Consider the following 19,902-nt stretch of genomic DNA (forward strand, 5'->3'; position numbering starts at 1 on the left):
AAGCTCAATGATACTGAGGAGGAGCAAATCACAGTCTCTCTTTTGTTTCATTCTACTATGGAACTAACAGAGCAAAAGTTGTCATTGCTAATAGGAATGAAAATGTGACTCTAAACATAAAACTTCAAGCAATAACATTTTAAAACACGTCACTGAATGAGACATAAAAAAGTGACCTAATATAGAGCCTCTGGCTGCTTTATGAATATTAAAACAGCAGGCCTTTGTGGGTACTTACCTCCACCATACATGACAGCCAGCATGATGGAGGATATCCATGACACTTCACTGCTGGTGGCATGGAATATTTCTTCAATTTCTTTGAAGAACACAGTAATAGACTTGGGAAATGCATAAGAGAAGCCGATGGAAATGAAAGCTCCAAATACCACTGCCCACCCCCAGCCTCCATCTGGGGGGGTGTATCCCACTGGACCTCCAACTGCTGGTGGCATTTTAAGGGTAGATGAATTCCGAAAGGCAGTTCAAATCTGAGTATCTGAAGGATATAAAATTAAAACAGTATGTCAGTTATGTCAGCAAGAAAGCACTCCAGCCCACCACTGCCAACAACAAACACTCCCACCCTTTACACCAAGCTTTCAGATAACCGTATTGCTTTTCAATGTTACTTGTCCAATGGACATTATCTTCTCAGGACATTATCACAAAAAGTCTCAGGGCCATTGTATTACAGGCTTGTGTGAGCTTATGCGTGGCAGGGCAATGTCTGTGGGAAACCTCTGTTCTTCCATAGATATATTATGTTTGATCTTGCTAGCAAAGATTTCCCATAGGCAAAGTCCTGCCAAATATAAAGTGACAATCTACAATTTCAAAACACATCAAGAATCAATTAACCGTAAGTGAAGCCAAGCCAATTCAACATAGATTAGATACTCAAGAACTACAGATATTGGATATGGATATTTAAATGGCTAAAAGCAGTTGATTTGAAACAGAACTTCCAGAAATGAAAAGTATACTCAATGAAATTAATAATAGGTTAACCAACATACTGAACACAGCTGGAAAGAGACAGTAAACCTGCAGGATAGGGTTGAAAAGGGAGAATTCAGCGGAGAGCTTTATTCTGAAGCTATGAGAGAAAGGTTTAGAAACACGGAGTTTAGAATGGGAGGACCAAGCACACATCTAATGGGACTTTGAAAAGATAAGAATGGGAAAGAGGCAACTTTAAAAGGTTAATAGCTAAGGATATAGACTTGATGAATACGAACCTACATGAGGAAACCCAACAAGATAGAGAAAAATCTTTAAAAAAAACTATTGAGAAAATACAGATTACATAGATAATCAGTGACAAAACAGAATTCTCATCAATTTTGAAAAACTAAGCCACTGTGTCTTTAAATATTGGTTTTCCCTATTCTCTCTTTCCTTTCTTTTGAGACTAACTGGATGTGGTCAGGGCCTTCCCATGGTATCCACTCCTTTTCTTCTGTGTTTTCCATCCTTTTGTTTCTCTGTACTAAGAATTTGAGGCCTAGGATATTATCTTTCTCCAGAGATATATTTCTAGGATCAAGATGTTTTAGGTTGCAGTTCATTTGAGGACTGCTTTGCCTCCAGTTCATCCTTCGTCCTACAGCACAGCCCTTTAGCATCCCAACCCAAAAGAACAGGATTTTGATACCAGAGCTCTCACTCTTGATGGGCCCTTGACTCCAAACATTTTTTCCTTTGGGCCCATGAAGCTTTCCAAAGCACTACTCAGGCCACTGGAAACTGATCCTCTTTCTATAACCTGAAAGCCTTTGACTCCATATCACTATTGCCACAAATAGAAAGCTAGTAAGATTAAGTTGCCAAAATCAGATAATCATCAAAATCAGGAAGTCACCAATCAGAGGCTGTCAACATCTGCTGTTAGCTCTAAATCCACATTTGCCTCCTATGACAGCACCATAAAAATGGATCCCACATATCCTGCTTGTCAAATCTCAAAGCCAGTATCTAGACTTAGAGATATCTGTTCTGATTCTGCCTTGCAAATGTCACAAAAATGCATCTGACTAGCAGAATTCAAATCAAATTCAGAAACATAGTTGCAAGGAAACCTGGGAAATGTAGTTTTTAGCTTTAAAGCCAGGACAATATAGCAAAGAACACTAGGAAAAAAGATGTAATGGATGCCAAACACTATTTCCACAGACACATGTAGTATGATACCATTTAATAAATTTTAATTATGCAAAACAATAATATATTGTTTACAGACATACATAGGTAATAACAGTCATGATTGCTTTGCTTAATGATGGGTATACATTCTGAGAAATGAAACCTTAGGTGATATTGTTGTATACACATCATAGAATGCACCAACACAAACATACATGGTATAGCCTACTACACTCCTAGGCTATATTGTATAGACTATTGCCTCTAGGCTATAAACCTATATAGCATGTTACTGAACTCAATACTGTAGGCAACTGTAACACAATGGTATTTGTGTACTAAAGCATATCTAAATAGAAAAGGTACAGTAAAAATGTTATGAAGATAGTGGTACACCTGTATGGGGCACTTACCATAAATGAAACTTGCAGAGCTAGAAGTTGCTCTTGGGTGAGTCAGTGAGTGAAAAGTGAGGAAATGCGAAGGCCCAGGAGTTCCACAAGGCTGTGGTTGAGATGGCAAACCACTTTAACCTTACATGACTGTAGACTTTATAAACACTGTACACTTAGGTTACACTAAATTTATTAAGTTTTTCTTTTCTCAATAAATTAACCTTAGCTTACTGTAACTTTTTTACTTTATAAACTTTGAAATTTTTTATTATTTTGTAACACTTCGTTTAAAACACATTATGCAGCTATACAAAAATATTTTCTTTCTTTATATCCTTATTCTATAAGATTTTTCCTGTTTTTAAATTGTTTAAATTTTTTTTGCTTTTTAAACTTTTTTTTCTCTTTTTTTTTGTAAAAAAGAAGACACATACATATTAGCCTAGATCTACACAGGTCAGGATCATAAATATCATTTACTGTCTTCCACCTCCACATCGTGTCCCGCTGGAAGATCTTACATGCATAGAATCGTCATCTATGATAATGCTTTCTTTTGAAATATTTCCTGGAAGACCTGCCTGAGGCTCTTCTTAAGCAGGTGTCACTCTTTTCAGAAATATGTCCATGGTGGTTTGCTTGTTTCTTTTTTTAAATCACAGATTTGCTTGTAAGCAGATAATGTACCATGAACATTCCTCTGTATTAACGAAAGCCTTTCAGTGTGGGTTTATGTCTTCAAACTTTTAAAAGAGCTTGCTGAGGTCTGCAAAAGTTTCTGCTAAACCCTTCACTGTGAATTTTCTTTCTTCTTTTTCTTCTGCAGCTTTCTTTTCTCTTGCTTCTTCTTTACCTATACATTCATGTCCCAGTTCTAATAATCCCTCAATCAATTCCCAGAACCACCGCTAGGTCATCCTCCTTCACACCAGGGTTAAAGGTGTTTGTCATCCCAACCACAGCCTTGTGGAATTTTTGCAACCTCTTCATCCTTGGCAATTCCTTTTAAGTTATGAATGAACCTCCTGAGTGTTTTCTTACATATGTCATTCATACATTCCTTGGCGACATCACCCCCCACCCTGAAGCAAGGTTCTTGATGCAGTTATAGATGTAATCCTTCCAGCATTGCTGTCTTCCTCAGTTGCAGCAATAGCCTGAGCAAATAGTCTTCAGGTAGTCGACTTTAAACACTGCTGTAACTCCTTGGTCCACTGGTTGGATCAAAGGGATGGTGTTCAGAGGAAGAAATATCACTTGATATTGGGGATGAAGATTACCAATAGAAGGAGGATGCGTGGGAGCATTCTCAACAATAAGCAAAATCTTGAAAAGTATTTTATTCTCCAAACAGTACTTCTTCATTTCCATGGTATAGCAATTCAAAAAAGGGCATCTTGGAAGAGAAGCTGTGTCTCCCATGATTTCTTACTGCTCCTGTAGTATGCTGGCAGTGTGCACTTACTGATATGCTTGAAGGCCTTGGGTTCTCAATGTGCCAGATGACAAAGGGTTTCAATGTGTAACCTGAAACATTGCCCCCAAGCAAGACTGCTATCCTACCCTTGAACGCCTTCAAATCTGGCACTGACTTGGGTTCCTTATGGATGAAAGCCCTTTTAGGCATCCGTTTCCAGAACAGGGAGGTTTCAGCCATATTGAATATTTGTTCTGGCAAGTAATTTTCCTCCACAATCAGCTTAACTCAAGTTTCCAAAGATTCCTCGGCTACTTTCACATCAACAGTCACTGTCACATTATGGAAGGAATAACGATTTGTGAATTGTCTAAACCACCCAGAGCTAGCAGTAAATTCAACACTGTAGTCCAGCCTTTTTTCCAACATCGCAAACAAAATTTTTGCTTTGGCCATAACTGTCATGGTACTGAGAGGAACACATTTCTGTGTCTGGTCTTCAATCCAGGTTATTAGAAGTTTCTCCTTTTCTGATATAGGTCCTTCTCGAATTTTCTTAGTCTTATTGCCTTTGATGAAGCAGATCCTTCAACTGTTTCTATCACTTTGTTGTCTTTCTTCAAGATTGTAGCTATGCTGAAATGGGACATGCCTGACTGGTGAGCAAAAACCATCACTGATTTCACACCTTCTAGTCCTTAATTACTTGACCTCTTACTGGCAACATTAGCAGTGGATTCCATACACTTAGGGGCCATGATGAACAAAATAACATGAGATTAAATAACACAAGATAAGATACAATTAAGAAATGCAGGAAACTAGATGTATCATGCTGCTGCAGACTAAACATGCATACTGGTTTACAGCAAACTTTATATATTTTTTTAAGTAGAAAGAGAATGCTCAAAAATAACATTATGAAGTAGTCTAGTATAGTAAATACAGTTGACCCTTGAACTGAGCAGGTCCACTTATAAACAGATATTTTTCAATTGACCCGTGTAGTTCAAACCCAAGTTGTTCAAGAATCAACTCCGCAGTTGAAAATCTGTATGTGCAGGGCTAACTGTAGTTATACGTAGATTTTTCGACTATGTGGGAGGTTGGTGCCTCTAATGCGTTGTTCAAGAGTAAACTGTACATAAATCATAACATAGCTGTTTATTATCAAGTACTATGCATAACTAACTTTATGTGGTATACTTTTATACGACTGGCAGAGCAGATTTGTTAACACCAGTTCACCAAACATATGCGCAATGTACTACAACCTTATGATGACTATGATGTTACTAGGTAATAGGAATTTTTCAGCTCCATTATAATCTTACTAGAGGCCCGGTGCACAAGGGAGGGGGGTCCCTCAGCCTGGCCTGTGCCCTCTTGCAGTCTGGGACCCCTCGGGGGATGTCCGACTGCTGGCTTAGGCCCGCTCCCTGCAGTCAGGAGAGGCTCCTGCCACCACCGCTGCGCTCACCAGCCATGAGCCCAACTTCTGGCTGAGTGGTGCTCCCCCTGTGGGAGCACAATGACCACCAGGGGGCAGCTCCTGCATTGAATGTCTACCCCCTGATGGTCAGTGCATGTCATAGTGACCAGTCATTCCACCATTCAGTCTATTTGCATATTAGGGTTTTATTATATAGGATGGGACCACTGTCATATCTGCAGTCTGTCGTTGACTGAAATGTCTTTATGCGGCACATGACCATATCCTACCTAATAAAGGGGTAATAAACAAATGGACCGTCACTCCAACACACAAGATGGCCGCCCCCATGTGGACACAAGATGGCCAGCAGGGGAGGGACATTTGAGAGGGACCAGGCCTGAAAGGGAGGGCAGTTGGGGGGGGGAACCCAGGCCTGCAGGGGAGGGCAGTTAGGGGCAATCGGGCCAGCAGGGGAGCAGTTAAGCATCGATCAGGCTGGCAGGGGAATGGTTAGGGGGTGATCAGGTTGGCAGGCAGAAATGGTTAGGGGCAATCAGGCAGGCAGGAGGCAAGCGATTGGGAGCCAGCAGTCCTGGATTGTGAGAGGGATGTCCCAGATTGGAGAGGATGCAGGCTGGGCTGAGGGACACCACCCCCCCGCCCCGGTGCAGGGATTTCATGCACCGGGCCTCTAATACAAACATAAGATGGCTGATGAAAAGCTGAAGTCCCTAGGGGAGCAGGGGATATAGAACAAATTTATTTACTCTTAGAAGAAGTTTAATCAGTATGAGTAGACATTTCCAAGTAATTGCTAACCTCACTAGAAATGCAGATCGATTGTCAAAAAAGTACTGTTTGCATAGTCAGAATTGCTGGCTTGTCCTGATTTCAGGCACTTCAGAGTATCCTTAAGCTTGTTCCCTATGTGACAACAATGTCACAACCTAAAATAATATTCTTTCCCTTGGAACTGTAGTCTTGATGAGTAAGCTTTACTCCTAGTATGTATATCAGTATATTATACATCATTACCAAGAGTTCATAATTTACCTTAGGTTTTCACTATTGGTATTGTACATTACAGGTTTGGATAAATTTATAATGGTATGGATCCACCCGTATAGTATCATAATGAGTGATTTAGAGAGAAAGGAAGGGAGAGGGAGAAAGAGAATCATCAATGTGAGAGAACATGGATCGGCTGCCTCTTGCAGGATGGAGCATGCAACCCAAGCTTGTGGCCTGACCAGAAGTGAACCAATGACCTTTTGGTGCACAGGTGAACACCCAACCAACTTATCCATACCAGCCAGCACATTTTTAAACCAATCAAACAAAATTTATTTCTGTCAAGGCCACATCTCATTTTCATTGAAATAAATGTGTTGATAAACATTCCTGTGATAACTATCTCACTTTCTAAACCTAATTCTAACGTAGAAAATAGATTCCTATTCAGGGCACATCCCGGGTTGCAGGCTTACTTCCCAGTGGGGGCCATGCAGGAAGTAGCTGATCGATAATTCTCTCTCATCATTGATGTTTCTCTCTCACAAATCAATAATAAAAATGTATATATAATAAAAAAAAGAGAAAAGGATAAGCAGAAAACCTCAGCCATTTATTTTTAGAAGAGATGATTTTTAGGTATGGGTACATCTAAATCTGAAAATCTGGAGAATATTCCCTTAAAAATATTACCCAGTTTAAAGATTAAAGATCTTTGTCCTTGGATTCAGGTGGGATAAAAATATTTATATGTTGAAACTTCCTAAAATTTCTCTTATAATAAAAAAGGTAACAGCTCAGTTCTGCTAAGGGAGATAGTCTGGATTCTAAAATTATATTAAATAGAACTATTCCAGGCATCAATTTTATGAGTTTTCCCTTCATCTAAGTATGAATAAAGAGAAAAGCACTTGAAATTTTTCAATCAAAGAGCCACTAAAAAGATTAATTCACTTCAGAATGTTTACACAGAGGGAGACACCCACACACAGACGGTAGAGCTATTTAACACGTCAAACTGACTCAATCAGCTAATACGTGCTGGACATGATTAAACCTTGAGCTTAGCTGCCAGCTATGATTTGTCCCAGTTAGTTAAAGCAGTAACAGTTTTTAGTCACTAAGACTTGCCTCATCAAGTTCATAATACCTTATTCCATAGTGTCAAAATTAGATTTAAAACTTCAAACAGCTTTAAAGATTCAGAAGCAAACAAGAAGAAATAAGAGCATCTGAATTTTGAAAAAAACAAAACACACACACACACACCAAAAAAAAAAACACCACTTCAAAAAACCAGACATGGATTCAACACAATTCTGCTACCATCTGACAAATGGCTGTCCTTAATAACTTCAAAATTCTGAGGGTATGTAATAGGAAAAAAAAAATGTGTAATATCATTATCTAAACATATTTTCTTTTAAAGTTGACCAAATCTCAGCTATAAACAAAAGGGTCATTCAAGAAGTAAATTATGACAGCAGGTCCCTTTGTACAGTATTCAAAGTCCAATGAGAAGAGGCAGTCCTCAAGTCCAGAGGCTAAGAGATTAAACTTTAAGATTTTAATCCTCACAATGTGCACAGTAGCCTTTCTATTAGATTAGCTATGTATTTTATGGGGACATTAAAAAAACAACAACTGATGACATAGTTCATCAATTTGCCTCATAAAAGTACAATGGGAAACAATAACCCTAACTTTCCTTGGCAATGATGGTGGTGACAAGAACCATCTTTAGAGAATCTAATTTTTCTCTATTTCTCATAACTCAGGAATTGTCCAAATAAACTAATCCAGAAAGTCAAAGTTGTGCTCCCTCCCCACCACCCCCATGCTCTGCCCATTCAGGGACAAGGCCCTGTGAACATGAGGACAGATCTGGGCGATGCTTCTACAAGCCAAGGAATGCCAAGACTGCCAGCAAACGACCAGAAACTAGGAAAGAGGCATGGGACAGATCTTTATCCAGCCTCAGAAGGAACAAACCCTGCTGAAACCTTATCTCAGGTTTCTAGCCTCCAGAACTGTGAGATAATAAATATCTGTGGTTTAGGCAGTGAAGAGGGGGGAGGCAAAAAGTATCTAAAATCAATAATCTTAAAAGAATTTGTTGCTAAGTATATACCAGTTTTTGGTTTGAAATTCACTTGGAAACATTTAAATCCAGAAAGACCCATTTACTAAAGCTATTTCTGCTAAAGTAGCAAGTCTACTGTGCTTTATAACTGGCAGCTTCATGGCTTACAGAACCACCGCCCCAAGGTAGATTCCTAGATTCAAGGTCCAAGGAACCTTACTTTCTTTCATTTTGAAACTGATTAGAGTGAATAAAAAAAAAATGTTTTTAAACCAAACAAACAAACAAACCAGAAAACACCAGTGAAAGAAATAGAACTACTGTAGCTGGCTAGCCAATCAGCAGTTATGAAATGTATAGTTTGATCAAACTGTATATAAACAACCTAAAAATATGTAAACCTGGCTCTACAAACTTCCAACTGTTTGTATCTCCCTTATCATTCTGATCAAATCCAACACACATAATAAGAATTCAAATATACTGTATTATCCTTGAACTTAACAGTTTGCTTACCAGAATGATTAAAACAGGATTTTGGGTCTATCTTTTAGACTATATGAAAATTGATTCTGGATCTTATTTTTATTTAGCTGATATTTATAATCCTTAAAGACATCATTATTTTAGTTACTAATAATTTCCAGATTTTTTTTTATTATTTACATGGGCAGACCATCCTACCAGTAAATTATAAAGTATATTTCTTTTTAAGACAACAGATCTCAAAGTTTTTGGTCTACAGTTACCTTAAGCAGATATGTAGTTGGAAAAGGACGTGTTTTAATAGTTTTTTTCAGATAATTGTGGATATTCTTCTTTGATACTGCACTAAAATTTGATAAGTAATTGTTTCTTAATGATTAGTTACAAGGACTCCAGTCCCAAAGTCTTCAGGTCCTGGAGTGGTCCATAACCACACTTTGAAAATGGCTGTTGTGCCCAGCCAGTGTGGCTCAGTGGTCGAGCATCGACCTATGAACCAGGAGGTCACAGTTCGATTCCCGGTCAGGGCACATGCCTGGGTTGCAAGCTAGACCCCACTGGGGGTCGTGCAGGAGGCAGCTGATCGATCGTGCAGGAGGCAGCTAATAGATGATTCTCTCTCATCACTGATGTTTCTCTCTCTCTCTCTCTCTCTCTCTCTCTCTCTCTCTCTCTCTTTCTTCCCGCCCCTCTCTTCCCCTTACTCTCTGAAATCAATAAAAATATATTTTTAAAAAATGCCTGTTGTTTTAAACCATTAACTCTATATGATCACAAAAGTGACTAAAAAGTGACGAGGATGTATTAATTACAGAAAAGGCTGATGCATATGAATGAATATGGGAAAGGGTGGTAAGAGATAGTAGAGAATGGATTAAGTCTTAAGTCTATTTAAACTACATACATGTGTATTTAATAGTTTGATAAAGATTGTAAAGATTTGTATAACTGCTATTATAAAACAAAATAATATTTCCTTTTCTTTAAGAGTTCCCTGTAGTACTCCTCACATTTTCTTTTTTAAAAAATATATATTTTATTGATTTTTTTACAGAGAGGAAGGGAGAAGGATAGTTAGAAACATCGATAAGAGAGAAACATCAATCAGCTGCCTCTTGCACACCCCCTACTGGGGATGTGCCCGAAACCAAGGTACATGCCCTTAACTGGAATCGAACCTGGGACCCTTGAGTCCACAGGCTGACGCTCTATCCACTGAGCCAAACCAGTTAGGGCTCTCCTCACATTTTCTTGTCGTCCTAAATACCATATGTATTGTTAAAGAGTATTTTCTACCCAAACCAGGAATTTGTTTAAAGTTTTTCCCAACCATAAAGCTCTTAATACATACTTATCAGGAGCTCCAAGCACCATGAAACAGATGAAAACTAACATTTGTAACCATCCTCATTTCTGCTGTGATCTAGAAAAGGACATTCTGTTTCAAGTAAATATATCTATCACGTGCCAAAGGACACGTGATGAAATGGAGGATGTTTGTTAGATCTCAGGGCCCTTTCACCACCTAAAATAAGACAGACAGGTTTCGGAGGTGGAGGTGGGAGGGTTTCTCCAACATAAGCTACTAATACCCCCCAATTTCTAGCTTTTCTACCATCTCTGACCACTGCAGTTTTCTGTAGAGATTGTTCAAGTATGACACTTTTCTTTTTTTCTACCTTGTGAACAGCTTTCTATGTAGGACCTTTGCTAAATATTAGTCAGCTACTTTTGCTTAGATGAACAAAGCCAATTTGCCAATAACATGGAGATATGTGGGTATAAAGACCCAACACTGAAAGATTATCAAAGGATGAAATTTAGTGCCACTGCCAAATGACATGTATCAGAAATACTCCTGGCTTGTTTGATGAAATGGGTTAAGTTTTCCTACAGGACATCACTTTTATATCAATCCTGGAGGCCTGGTGCATGAAATTCGTGCCTGGGGGGTGGGGGGTGTCATCTCAGCTCAGCCTGCACCCTCTCTAATCCGGGACATCCCTCACAATCTGGGATCGCTGGCTCCTAACTGCTCACCTGCCAGCCTGATCCCCCTAACAACCTCTGCCTGCTGGCCTGATTGCCCCTAACTGCCCCCCCCCGCCCACCGGCCTGGTCACCTGCTCTTCAGTCATTTGATCATCCCTCACTAACCCTCCTGCCAGCCTGGTCGCTTCACACAGACTGCTGGTCGTTAATGTTACTGTGACGGTGTCCTGGACAATTTGCATATTCCTCTATTATTAGTATAGACTAGTGGCCCAGTACATGGATTTGTGCACATTGAAAGGAAATTAATATATGCACATGTGTGTATATACTGTATATGCATGTATATATATTTATTTAATCTTCTTTTGTCAATCTCAGCCAGTCATGTTCAATAAGAATCTGTAACAAACACTATATATATAGATATATAGATAGATTTAGGAGAGGAAGAGAGAGATAGAAACACTGAGAAAGAAAGAGATATCAATGATGATAGAGAATCATTGATCAGCTGCTTTCTGCATGCCCCACACTGGGGATCTAGCCCATGTGTGGGCATATGCCCTGACCAGGAATTGAACCGTGACCTTCTGGTTCATTGGTCCATGCTCAAGTACTGAGCCATGCCAGCTAGACTGTAACAAAACACTCTTAATTCTTCTTGTAAAACAATGATTTTGGGCATCTATTCATTCAAATATGCATGATTTTATACAAAGGCATAGAAGGGAGAAGTATGGTCCCAGTAATATGCAGAAACTTTCATGAAAAATATAAATCTCCAGTCAGTTTAACTTTGCTCCTAGTGAATTAGGACTTAAAAAATAAAAAAAGGAAGTCCAAGAGCTATTAAACACAACACCCAAGATGAAAAGTAATATTCTTATAGTAACAGATTATCTATTTTTGTCTAGAAGTTGGAAGGTATGCGCGTCAATTCCAGGTTATATTCTGGAATACCTGTATCTGTTCTGTTTTTGACAAAAATATATTGCACAAATCAAGATCTAAGTGGGCCATTTCAAATGATGAATACATGACCTACCTTATTCCAGAATCTGAAGAAACGGAGTGGCTGGATTAAACTGACAAAAAGATGTGTTGTTAGGATTGTGCTCTTTATATTACTTTGAGTATAAATGAGTATATGAATATAACAGGTGGTATTTCTGCTAGAATCTACTTCTCTTCCAGTATTCTGAAGCCTAATGGGGAAAATAAGAAGATTACAATTCATTAAAAGATGAAACAACAAAGAAAGCCTTTTATTTTCTTGCAAAAATCTGAGTTAAACTATTCACTCATAGAAAAAAATTAACTCTATACTTAGTTTCACATAAAAAATATCTTGTTTTGAGGACTAGAGACAACATAGTAATATACATTTTATAAATTCACTAGAGGCCCAGTGCACGAATTTGTGCACAGGTGGGGGCCGGCCAGCCTGGCCCCAATCAGCAGATTGGGGCTGGGCCTGTCAGGAGGAGGAGATGGGATGATCAGGGCTGGGCCAGCTGGAGGGAGGGGCTGGGGCACGGACTGGCTGGCCCCGCTCCCTGATCCTGCTGGTTCACTGGCTGCAGTGGGCGTCATAGCGACTGGTTGTTCTGGCGTTCTGGTTGCTGGCTTTTTGTATATATAGATAATTACAAGTACAGTAGGTCATCGGGTTATGTGATTTTCACCGTAAGGAACCCACCACCTACATCACTCACATGGAGCACATACACAGCAGTAATAAAGTGAAACAGTAAAAAAAAAAAAAAAAAAAAAAAAAAAAAATTAAAAAGACAACAATTCCTGACCTTTACTTGTGGTAAATAAATAATAAAAACATAAAGCACATATGTACATATGTCAAAATGATGGAACTTTTTTAAAATAAATTAATGGGAGATGGTGACATAACCCCAAAACGACATACGTCGAGTCCGACATAACCCAAGGACTGCCTGTACTCTTTACAAACAAGTACTGACTGTTATGACAGAGGAAGGATAGGTTCCTATGGGAAAACATATTGTGTTGTGTAGGTGTGAGAAGACACCGATTTAGTATGTATAGAAGCGATCTGAGTAGGTCTTTTGGAGCAGATGCTATTTAGCCTGAGAATTGAAGGATAAACAAGAGCTAGGTAGGCCACAGAGTGACGGTGGAAAGAGCATTCCCAGACACAAGTACTGAGCTACAGAGTACAGGGTGCATTGCAAACCTGAAAGAATTTTACCAAAGCTAAAGAGGGAGCAGAGAGAATGGGGTGAGATGGGAAGTTGGATCAATAAACACTATCAGTTAGTAAAAAGCCTTAAAGTATTTTAAGAAGCCACTCTGGTCTTAAATCTAATCGAAAGCAGTTTATGGGGTTGTAAGTGGGGCTGGAGTCAGCATGCTCAGGTTTTGCATTTTCGGAACATCACTCTTTATACAATGTGGAGAATGGGTTGGAGGGAGGCTGTTGGAGTGTTGTAAGACCATAGTGATAGGTAAGATGGATGGTAGTGGAAGAATGGAAGAGAGAGGAAACAGACAGGATTCAGTGGTGGAGCGGAAGTGGGAGACTGGGGAAACCACGAGTTAAATCTCCCAGCCCTGGCTGGGTAGCTCAGTTGGTTAGAGCATCGTCCAGGTATGTCAAGATCAAGTGTTCAATCCCCAGTCAGGACACAAACAAGAATCAACCGATGAATGCATAAATAAGTGAAACAGCAAATTGATGTTTCTCTTTTTCCCTTCCTGGCTCTCAAATCAATAAAAATTAGAAAAGAAATCTCTCAGGTTTCTAGCTTGAACAAATAGGAGTTTATTAGGTGGTATTTGTCTCCATTTAACCAAAGGGACATTAAGAAGTTGTGTGACTAGCCCAGGGCTGCTCAGCTTCTAAGGCTTGGAAATAAAACTCAAATCCATTCCTGTCCTCTGTTTTTGTTGATGTTATTGATAGTGATGGTTTTTCTTATTTTTTCCTTCCAAACAATTTATAATGGCAAATTTCAAGCACAACTGAGAGCTACTATCTGTTTCATCCATACTCTTACCTACTCAACCCTCCCTCAACGCCTACTGGATTATTGTAAAGCAAATCCTATTTCATCTACAAATATTTCAGTATATCTCTAAAAGATATGACTATTTAAAAAATCATAACAACCATAATACCATTATCCCACCTTTAAAAATTATCATCACCAAATAAACAGGCGATGTTCAAATTTTCCTCAATTGTTTTAAAAAATTGGTTTGTTTTTATTTGGGATACAAATAAGGTCACACATTACATTTTTTTTTTTAAATATATTTTATTGATTTTTCACAGAGAGGAAGGGAGAGGGACAGAGAGCTAGAAACATCGATGAGAGAGAATCATCGACCAGCTGCCTCCTGCACACCCCCCACCAGGGATGTGCCCGCAGCCAATGCACATGCCCTTGACCGGAATCGAACCCGGGACCCCCCAGTCCGCAGACCGACGCTCCATCCATTGAGCCAAACCGGTCTCGGCCACACATTACATTTGGTTGGTATATCTTTTAATCTACTAGTAAAGGTTCCTCCTTTCTCTATTTTCCTCATAATTTATTTGTTGAAGGAACCAGGTTATTTTTCCTACAGTTTCCCTCATTCTGGATTTTGTTGAATGTGTCCTTCTGGTATAGTTTTAACATGTCCTCCTATCCTCTGTATTTCCTACAGATTGGTAGCTAAATTGAAGGCTTTGAGCATGCTTAGATAAGTTCAGCTTTGATTTCTTGAGAGAAGGGACAGTGTGGGGGAGAGGGCAAAGATGTTTGTATTAACATCATTCTGTTGTATAAACGCTCTAGTTCCATTATTTTATTAGTGGTTTGCAAATGGCAATAATTTAACTGTGCCTTTAATTTTTAAAAAATATATTGTATTGATTTTTTACAGAGAGGAAGGGAGAGGGATAGAGAGTTAGAAACATCGATGAGCTGCTTCCTGCACACCCCCCACTGGGGATATGCCCGCAACCAAGGTACATGCCCTGACCGGAATCGAACCTGGGACCCTCCAGTCCGCAGACCGACGCTCTATCCACCGAGCCAAACCGGTTTCGGCCCTCCTCTTCCTTTTTGATGGTAGGATTCATTTTATAATGGATCTGCATGGCAGGAAGACTAGCATAGGCCACAAGTTTGAGGCCTGGTATTGTGGATGAAAAAAAGATTTCTGTGGAAAATAACTTTGCAGGGTAATCTGATCATAAATTCCTAACTGGGCAGGTTATGGTCATGCCCCAAGTATATCACATTTTTAGTAAAAGGTTTTATCTTTGCCTTAAGCAAACCCTGTCCATTGTTTTGTGCTCAAACTCATAAAAATTCGACAGGTTTGGACATTTCTTACTTGACAGTATCATGCAGAGCAGTGATCAAAAGAGCAATAATGATCTTATGGAAATAGTGTTTCTCTTTGGGGGTCACAGTATACACACCATAACAGCAGGAGTTCACATCTACTGAAGAGTGCCACTGATCATTTATGCAGAAGTAGGAAACAGCTCTGTTGGTTGCCGCCATTACCCTATTGCTAATCACAACTCATAATTTTGTTGAATCTGACTTGATTACAATAACTTAGCCTTTATATAAAGAAGAAATTCCTCAAAATATATAGGCATTATAAGTTATATATTTGATTATTGATTGATACTCTATTGTGGGTGGAATTCAAGGAGTCTGTGAACTTGGGGTAAAAAATTACATTAAAAGATCTTTCAGTTAGCCTCTAAGTAAAGTTTAGAATTAATTTCAGCTGTGAATGTAGGCAACAAACCATAGCAGCATTAGCACTATCTGTGACTTTGTCACCTACAGAAAACACATTTTTATATCCTGATACAATGGCTACAGCTATCTTGAAATTGTTTAATATGATCACTACTTCAAAATTACTGTAGACCTACTACAAGATCGTATCTGTTATTTTTAAAAGCACTTAATATCCAATTAAAATCACTAGACAATTATACCTTTGTATTTTATTTTATGCATTTAAAAACATTATTCTGACAAGGACCCCATAGGTTTGAACAAACTGCAAAGGGATCCGCGGCAAAGAGCCACAGAAGGACTCCTGCCTCTAACTCTTGTACTGATGTGCGAGTGAAGTTAACTAGAACCTCTGATGCAACACACACGGTATCGTGTCACAGCCTTATGTAATCATGATGTCACAGGTTATGTAAATCTGGCCATTGACTTTTGTGTACTAAATCATAGATTCTGATCTCAAAAATGAGAGGGAACAAAATGCAAAGGAGAATATAAAAATTTTCACAAGTTCAGGCAGAATGATTTTCCTTTGTATTAAGGAACTATATGTTTATATAACTTAAAAACAATGAGCATCTTCACTGACTTGGGGGTCTTCTTGCCCTCTTTTGGGTACATCAGCAAATGTGCTTGAAATTTCTTCAAATCTTGTTTTCAACAGCTTGCTACATTAGATGCAGGCCTTTGTTTTGCTCAACTAGGGGAACCCTAAAGAGGTCGATGTACCTCAGGTTTGAAATACTTGCTCTGTAGATTAGAAATACACATCCCTATTATCAGTCTACCATGGTTGTGTGTAATGATGTTTGTATTTACTCTGTCACCTAGAAAACTACTTAATGGAGAAGATGGAAGAGGAGTGGTTTAACAATTACTGTAGTTTCCAAGAAAATAAAGCACTCATTTGAAAACTCACTTCTAATAAAGGAACTGATAATTATCTCAATGACAGCATAGTCTTAATATTTATATGTATTGTCAGCAATAAAAAAGACTAAGTTTAACTGTGGTGTATTTTGAGGTAATAATGCTGACTTCTTTTTGATACATCTTTAATGTCTATGAATATATTCTAAAAAAAATCTTTAAAAATAAAAAGTTGTAAATGATGGATAATGTTTTCATACTAGATCAGTGATTTTCAACCCTTTTCATCTCATGCCACACATAAACTGATCACTAAAATTCTGTGGCACACCAAAAAAAAATATTTTTGCTGATCTGACAAAAAATAGGTATAATTTTGATTTGTTCACACTAGATGGTTATTGTTGTGTTGGCTGTTGTCCTTTTTTTATTTGACAATCTAAGGGAAAAGAGGTCAGTGCCCCTGACTAAATAGTCAGGTATTGCATGTTTTCAAAAATTCTTGCAGCACACCAGTGTGCCTCTTGCGACACACTGGTTGAAAATTGCTGTACTAGACAAACAATACTCAATTTTAATACACTTTTGTGGTTTGTTACTAATCAAAGAAAACAACTTAGTTCTTTGTGATAATGAGGATCAAAGGTAGCATAATGACATTCAGATTCCTTCAAGGGATATTAGTTAATAAACAATTACTATGTGTATAAGAATTTACTAGAAAGGGATAGAAGAAATATTTATTTCAAAATATGGTTTGAAAACTTTTAGAATGAGAATAAAGCTTTGAAAGGAAATCTTCTATCCTAAGACTCTCACAGTGCCTAGTAGCCAATAACAAATTGCTGAATACATAAAAATTCACAACTTTCTCATCTGGTTTTCTCATACTCTTCATCTGCAACAAAAACAGAACGCCCATGTAGGCATTTACAGGGACTTAAATCTTGCATAGGAATGCAAATTATGAAGTGGATTGAAAACACAATGGAAAAGGACATAAGCTGGGAAAAGTTATTAACCAAAAATATCAATTTTTAGTGTGAAATAATTTATATCCACATTTGTAATTTTAGAGAAATCTCAGGAATTGCACATCTGATTCAATGGGAGTCAGAACACATAATTCCCACCAAACCATTAACAAGATTTCAGAACTAAGATTACACATCACAAACTCTCCAACCTCAGTTTCCTAATCCTATCCTATATAATAAAAGGCTAATATGCAAATTGACTGAACAGGGGAACAACCAGTCATTATGACTTGCACTGACCACCAGGGGGCAGACGCTCAATGCAGGAGCTGCCCTCTGGTGGTCAGGGCACTCCCACAGGGGGAGCACCGCTCAGCCAGAAGCCTCTCCCGCCTCCATGGCAGCGCTAAGGATGTCCAACTGCAGGCTTAGCCCCCGCCCCACAGTGCATGAATTTCCTACACTGGGCCTCTAGTCTGTAATATAAGGGCACCTCACTGTTCATTAAGATCTTTTCCAGTTTATATTATATGCGTTACAATTGAAATACTGATCTGTTGGTTTCATCCTATGGTGATGTGACCCCTCCACCCTTTTTAATCTGTTTAGGTATGTTATGGATAGCTAGCCTATTGTGTTAAGCTTACAGCGGAACCTTTAAAACTATCCAGCTACTAAAATCTCACAAAATGCTCTCCAGACCCTAACTTTGCACATTTAACAAAAGTCACTGCAATCCGATGAAAGAACAGCATCTTTACTGTTAATTACTGAAGTATGTTCTACTTCTAAGTAATAACCCACTACCTGTTTTAAGGGCTAGATGTCTTGAATTCTTTACCTATGTATGGCAATTTGAAGGCAAATTGTACCCCAGGGTGTGAGAGTTGGATTTATAGGTACCATTTAATGCTTAACCTAAAAGCTGGAGATACATAGACGCCCCGCTTCACCTCATGGGGCTGTGAGCTGACATCAAAATTATTAATGCCTAATTCCTGCTCACAGTCTTTCCAAACTCTCACACAATTCAGAGTTCACCCCATCACCACAGTCCAGTAGTTACTGATCCCACGTTCATTTTATCAGGGCATTGGCGCTGTACACATTTTTTTTTTTTTTTTGAAACCAGACAATTTGGAAAAAAAAAATTTCAAAACTGGTTGTGATCAAGTAGCCTGTAAACATGGTCCTGTTATCAGTAGACACTGCCTAGTTTATAAGCAGAAAACTCGGCTCAAGTAGGAAGACGTTTGTGAGGATGAATTAATTACAAACTAGTTTCAGCAACTGCTTGTCGCACCAAGTAAGTCGTGACAAAGAAACGAAACGTTCCCATGCACGTGGAAGGAAAGGATGCACTTGGAACAAAAAGCGTGCCCCTGGCCCCGCGTAACGCCATCCTCCAGGCTCCCCTCCACGGGGCCGCCCCGAGGGCCCCGAGGAGCGCGAGGGCGCCGGGCGGCCGTCCCGCAGCCACAGGTTGAATGACAAAGAGCCCCGTCAGCACCGTCCCCTCGGCAAAGTCCACGCGAGCCCCGCAGTCACGCCCTGGCTGCGGGCACCGCCGAGTCCCAAACCTCCACCGCAGGCCACCAGGTGGGACCAGGACTGGCGGGCCGCGGAGGCTGGGACGGGCATTCCCCGGGTCCGAAGTAACTCCCGCCCGCCGCGTCCCCTTCCTGGGAGCAGCACGGGGCCGAGAGGGTCTGCAGGCACCACGTGAACCAGCCCCACGTCGTCCCTTTTTCCAGATCCAAAGCATCTCTTACGGAGCCTCCTGCAGACGAGCGGGGCAGCCGCTTCCCCAAGGTCACCGGTACCACGACCCAACTTCTCGGCCAGGCCGGTGACCGGCACCTGACCGCGGAGCCGCAGCTCGGCTGGGAGGCGCTGTCCCCCAGCGCCTCAAGGTCTCCTTCCCCAACCGCTCCGGGGGCCACGCGGCTGCCCGCCGCCACGATGCCCCGCCGGGCCGCCTCCCTCCGCCGGAGACCAAATGCTCCGCTCCCCCGAGGCTGCCTCCGATCCGCAGAGGCAGGCAGGGCACCCCGGGGTCCGCGCCCAGCGCCCGGCCATGACCCCACTAACCGTTATGTGCGGCTCCGGCGGCGAGCGTGTGTGTGCGTGACGCGGCGGCGAAGGCTGGAGTTCCGCGAGGCCCAGGGCCCGGTCGCGTCCTTCGCCCGCTCCCTCGTTGGCTCCCTCGGGCACCCACGCGGCCGGCCGGTCACGTCGCCGCACGCCAGCACTTTGTGGGCTCGGCTGGCGAGGCGGCTTTATAACCTGCGGGGGGGC

General features: G+C 40.3%; 1 protein-coding gene across 2 annotated transcripts in view; it reads right to left on the reverse strand.

The window, feature by feature from the left end:
- Nucleotides 1-19,876, reverse strand: part of SLC16A1 (solute carrier family 16 member 1) — a 29,410-nt gene extending 9,534 nt beyond the window's left edge. Inside the window, exons 1-3 of one of the 2 annotated variants that reach the window (XM_028154084.2) lie at nt 19,696-19,876; nt 12,013-12,172; nt 239-499 (exon numbers count right to left, since the gene is read on the reverse strand). In XM_028154084.2, coding sequence (XP_028009885.1) covers nt 239-455 — 217 coding nt within the window. In that variant the 5' untranslated portion in view covers nt 456-499; nt 12,013-12,172; nt 19,696-19,876. The remainder of the gene's footprint in view (nt 1-238; nt 500-12,012; nt 12,173-19,695) is intronic. The other variant, XM_008147173.3, reaches the window with a different exon arrangement.
- Nucleotides 19,877-19,902: the final 26 nt, after the last annotated feature.

This window comes from Eptesicus fuscus, chromosome 22, assembly GCF_027574615.1.
Source record: "Eptesicus fuscus isolate TK198812 chromosome 22, DD_ASM_mEF_20220401, whole genome shotgun sequence".
Lineage (NCBI taxonomy): Eukaryota > Metazoa > Chordata > Mammalia > Chiroptera > Vespertilionidae > Eptesicus > Eptesicus fuscus.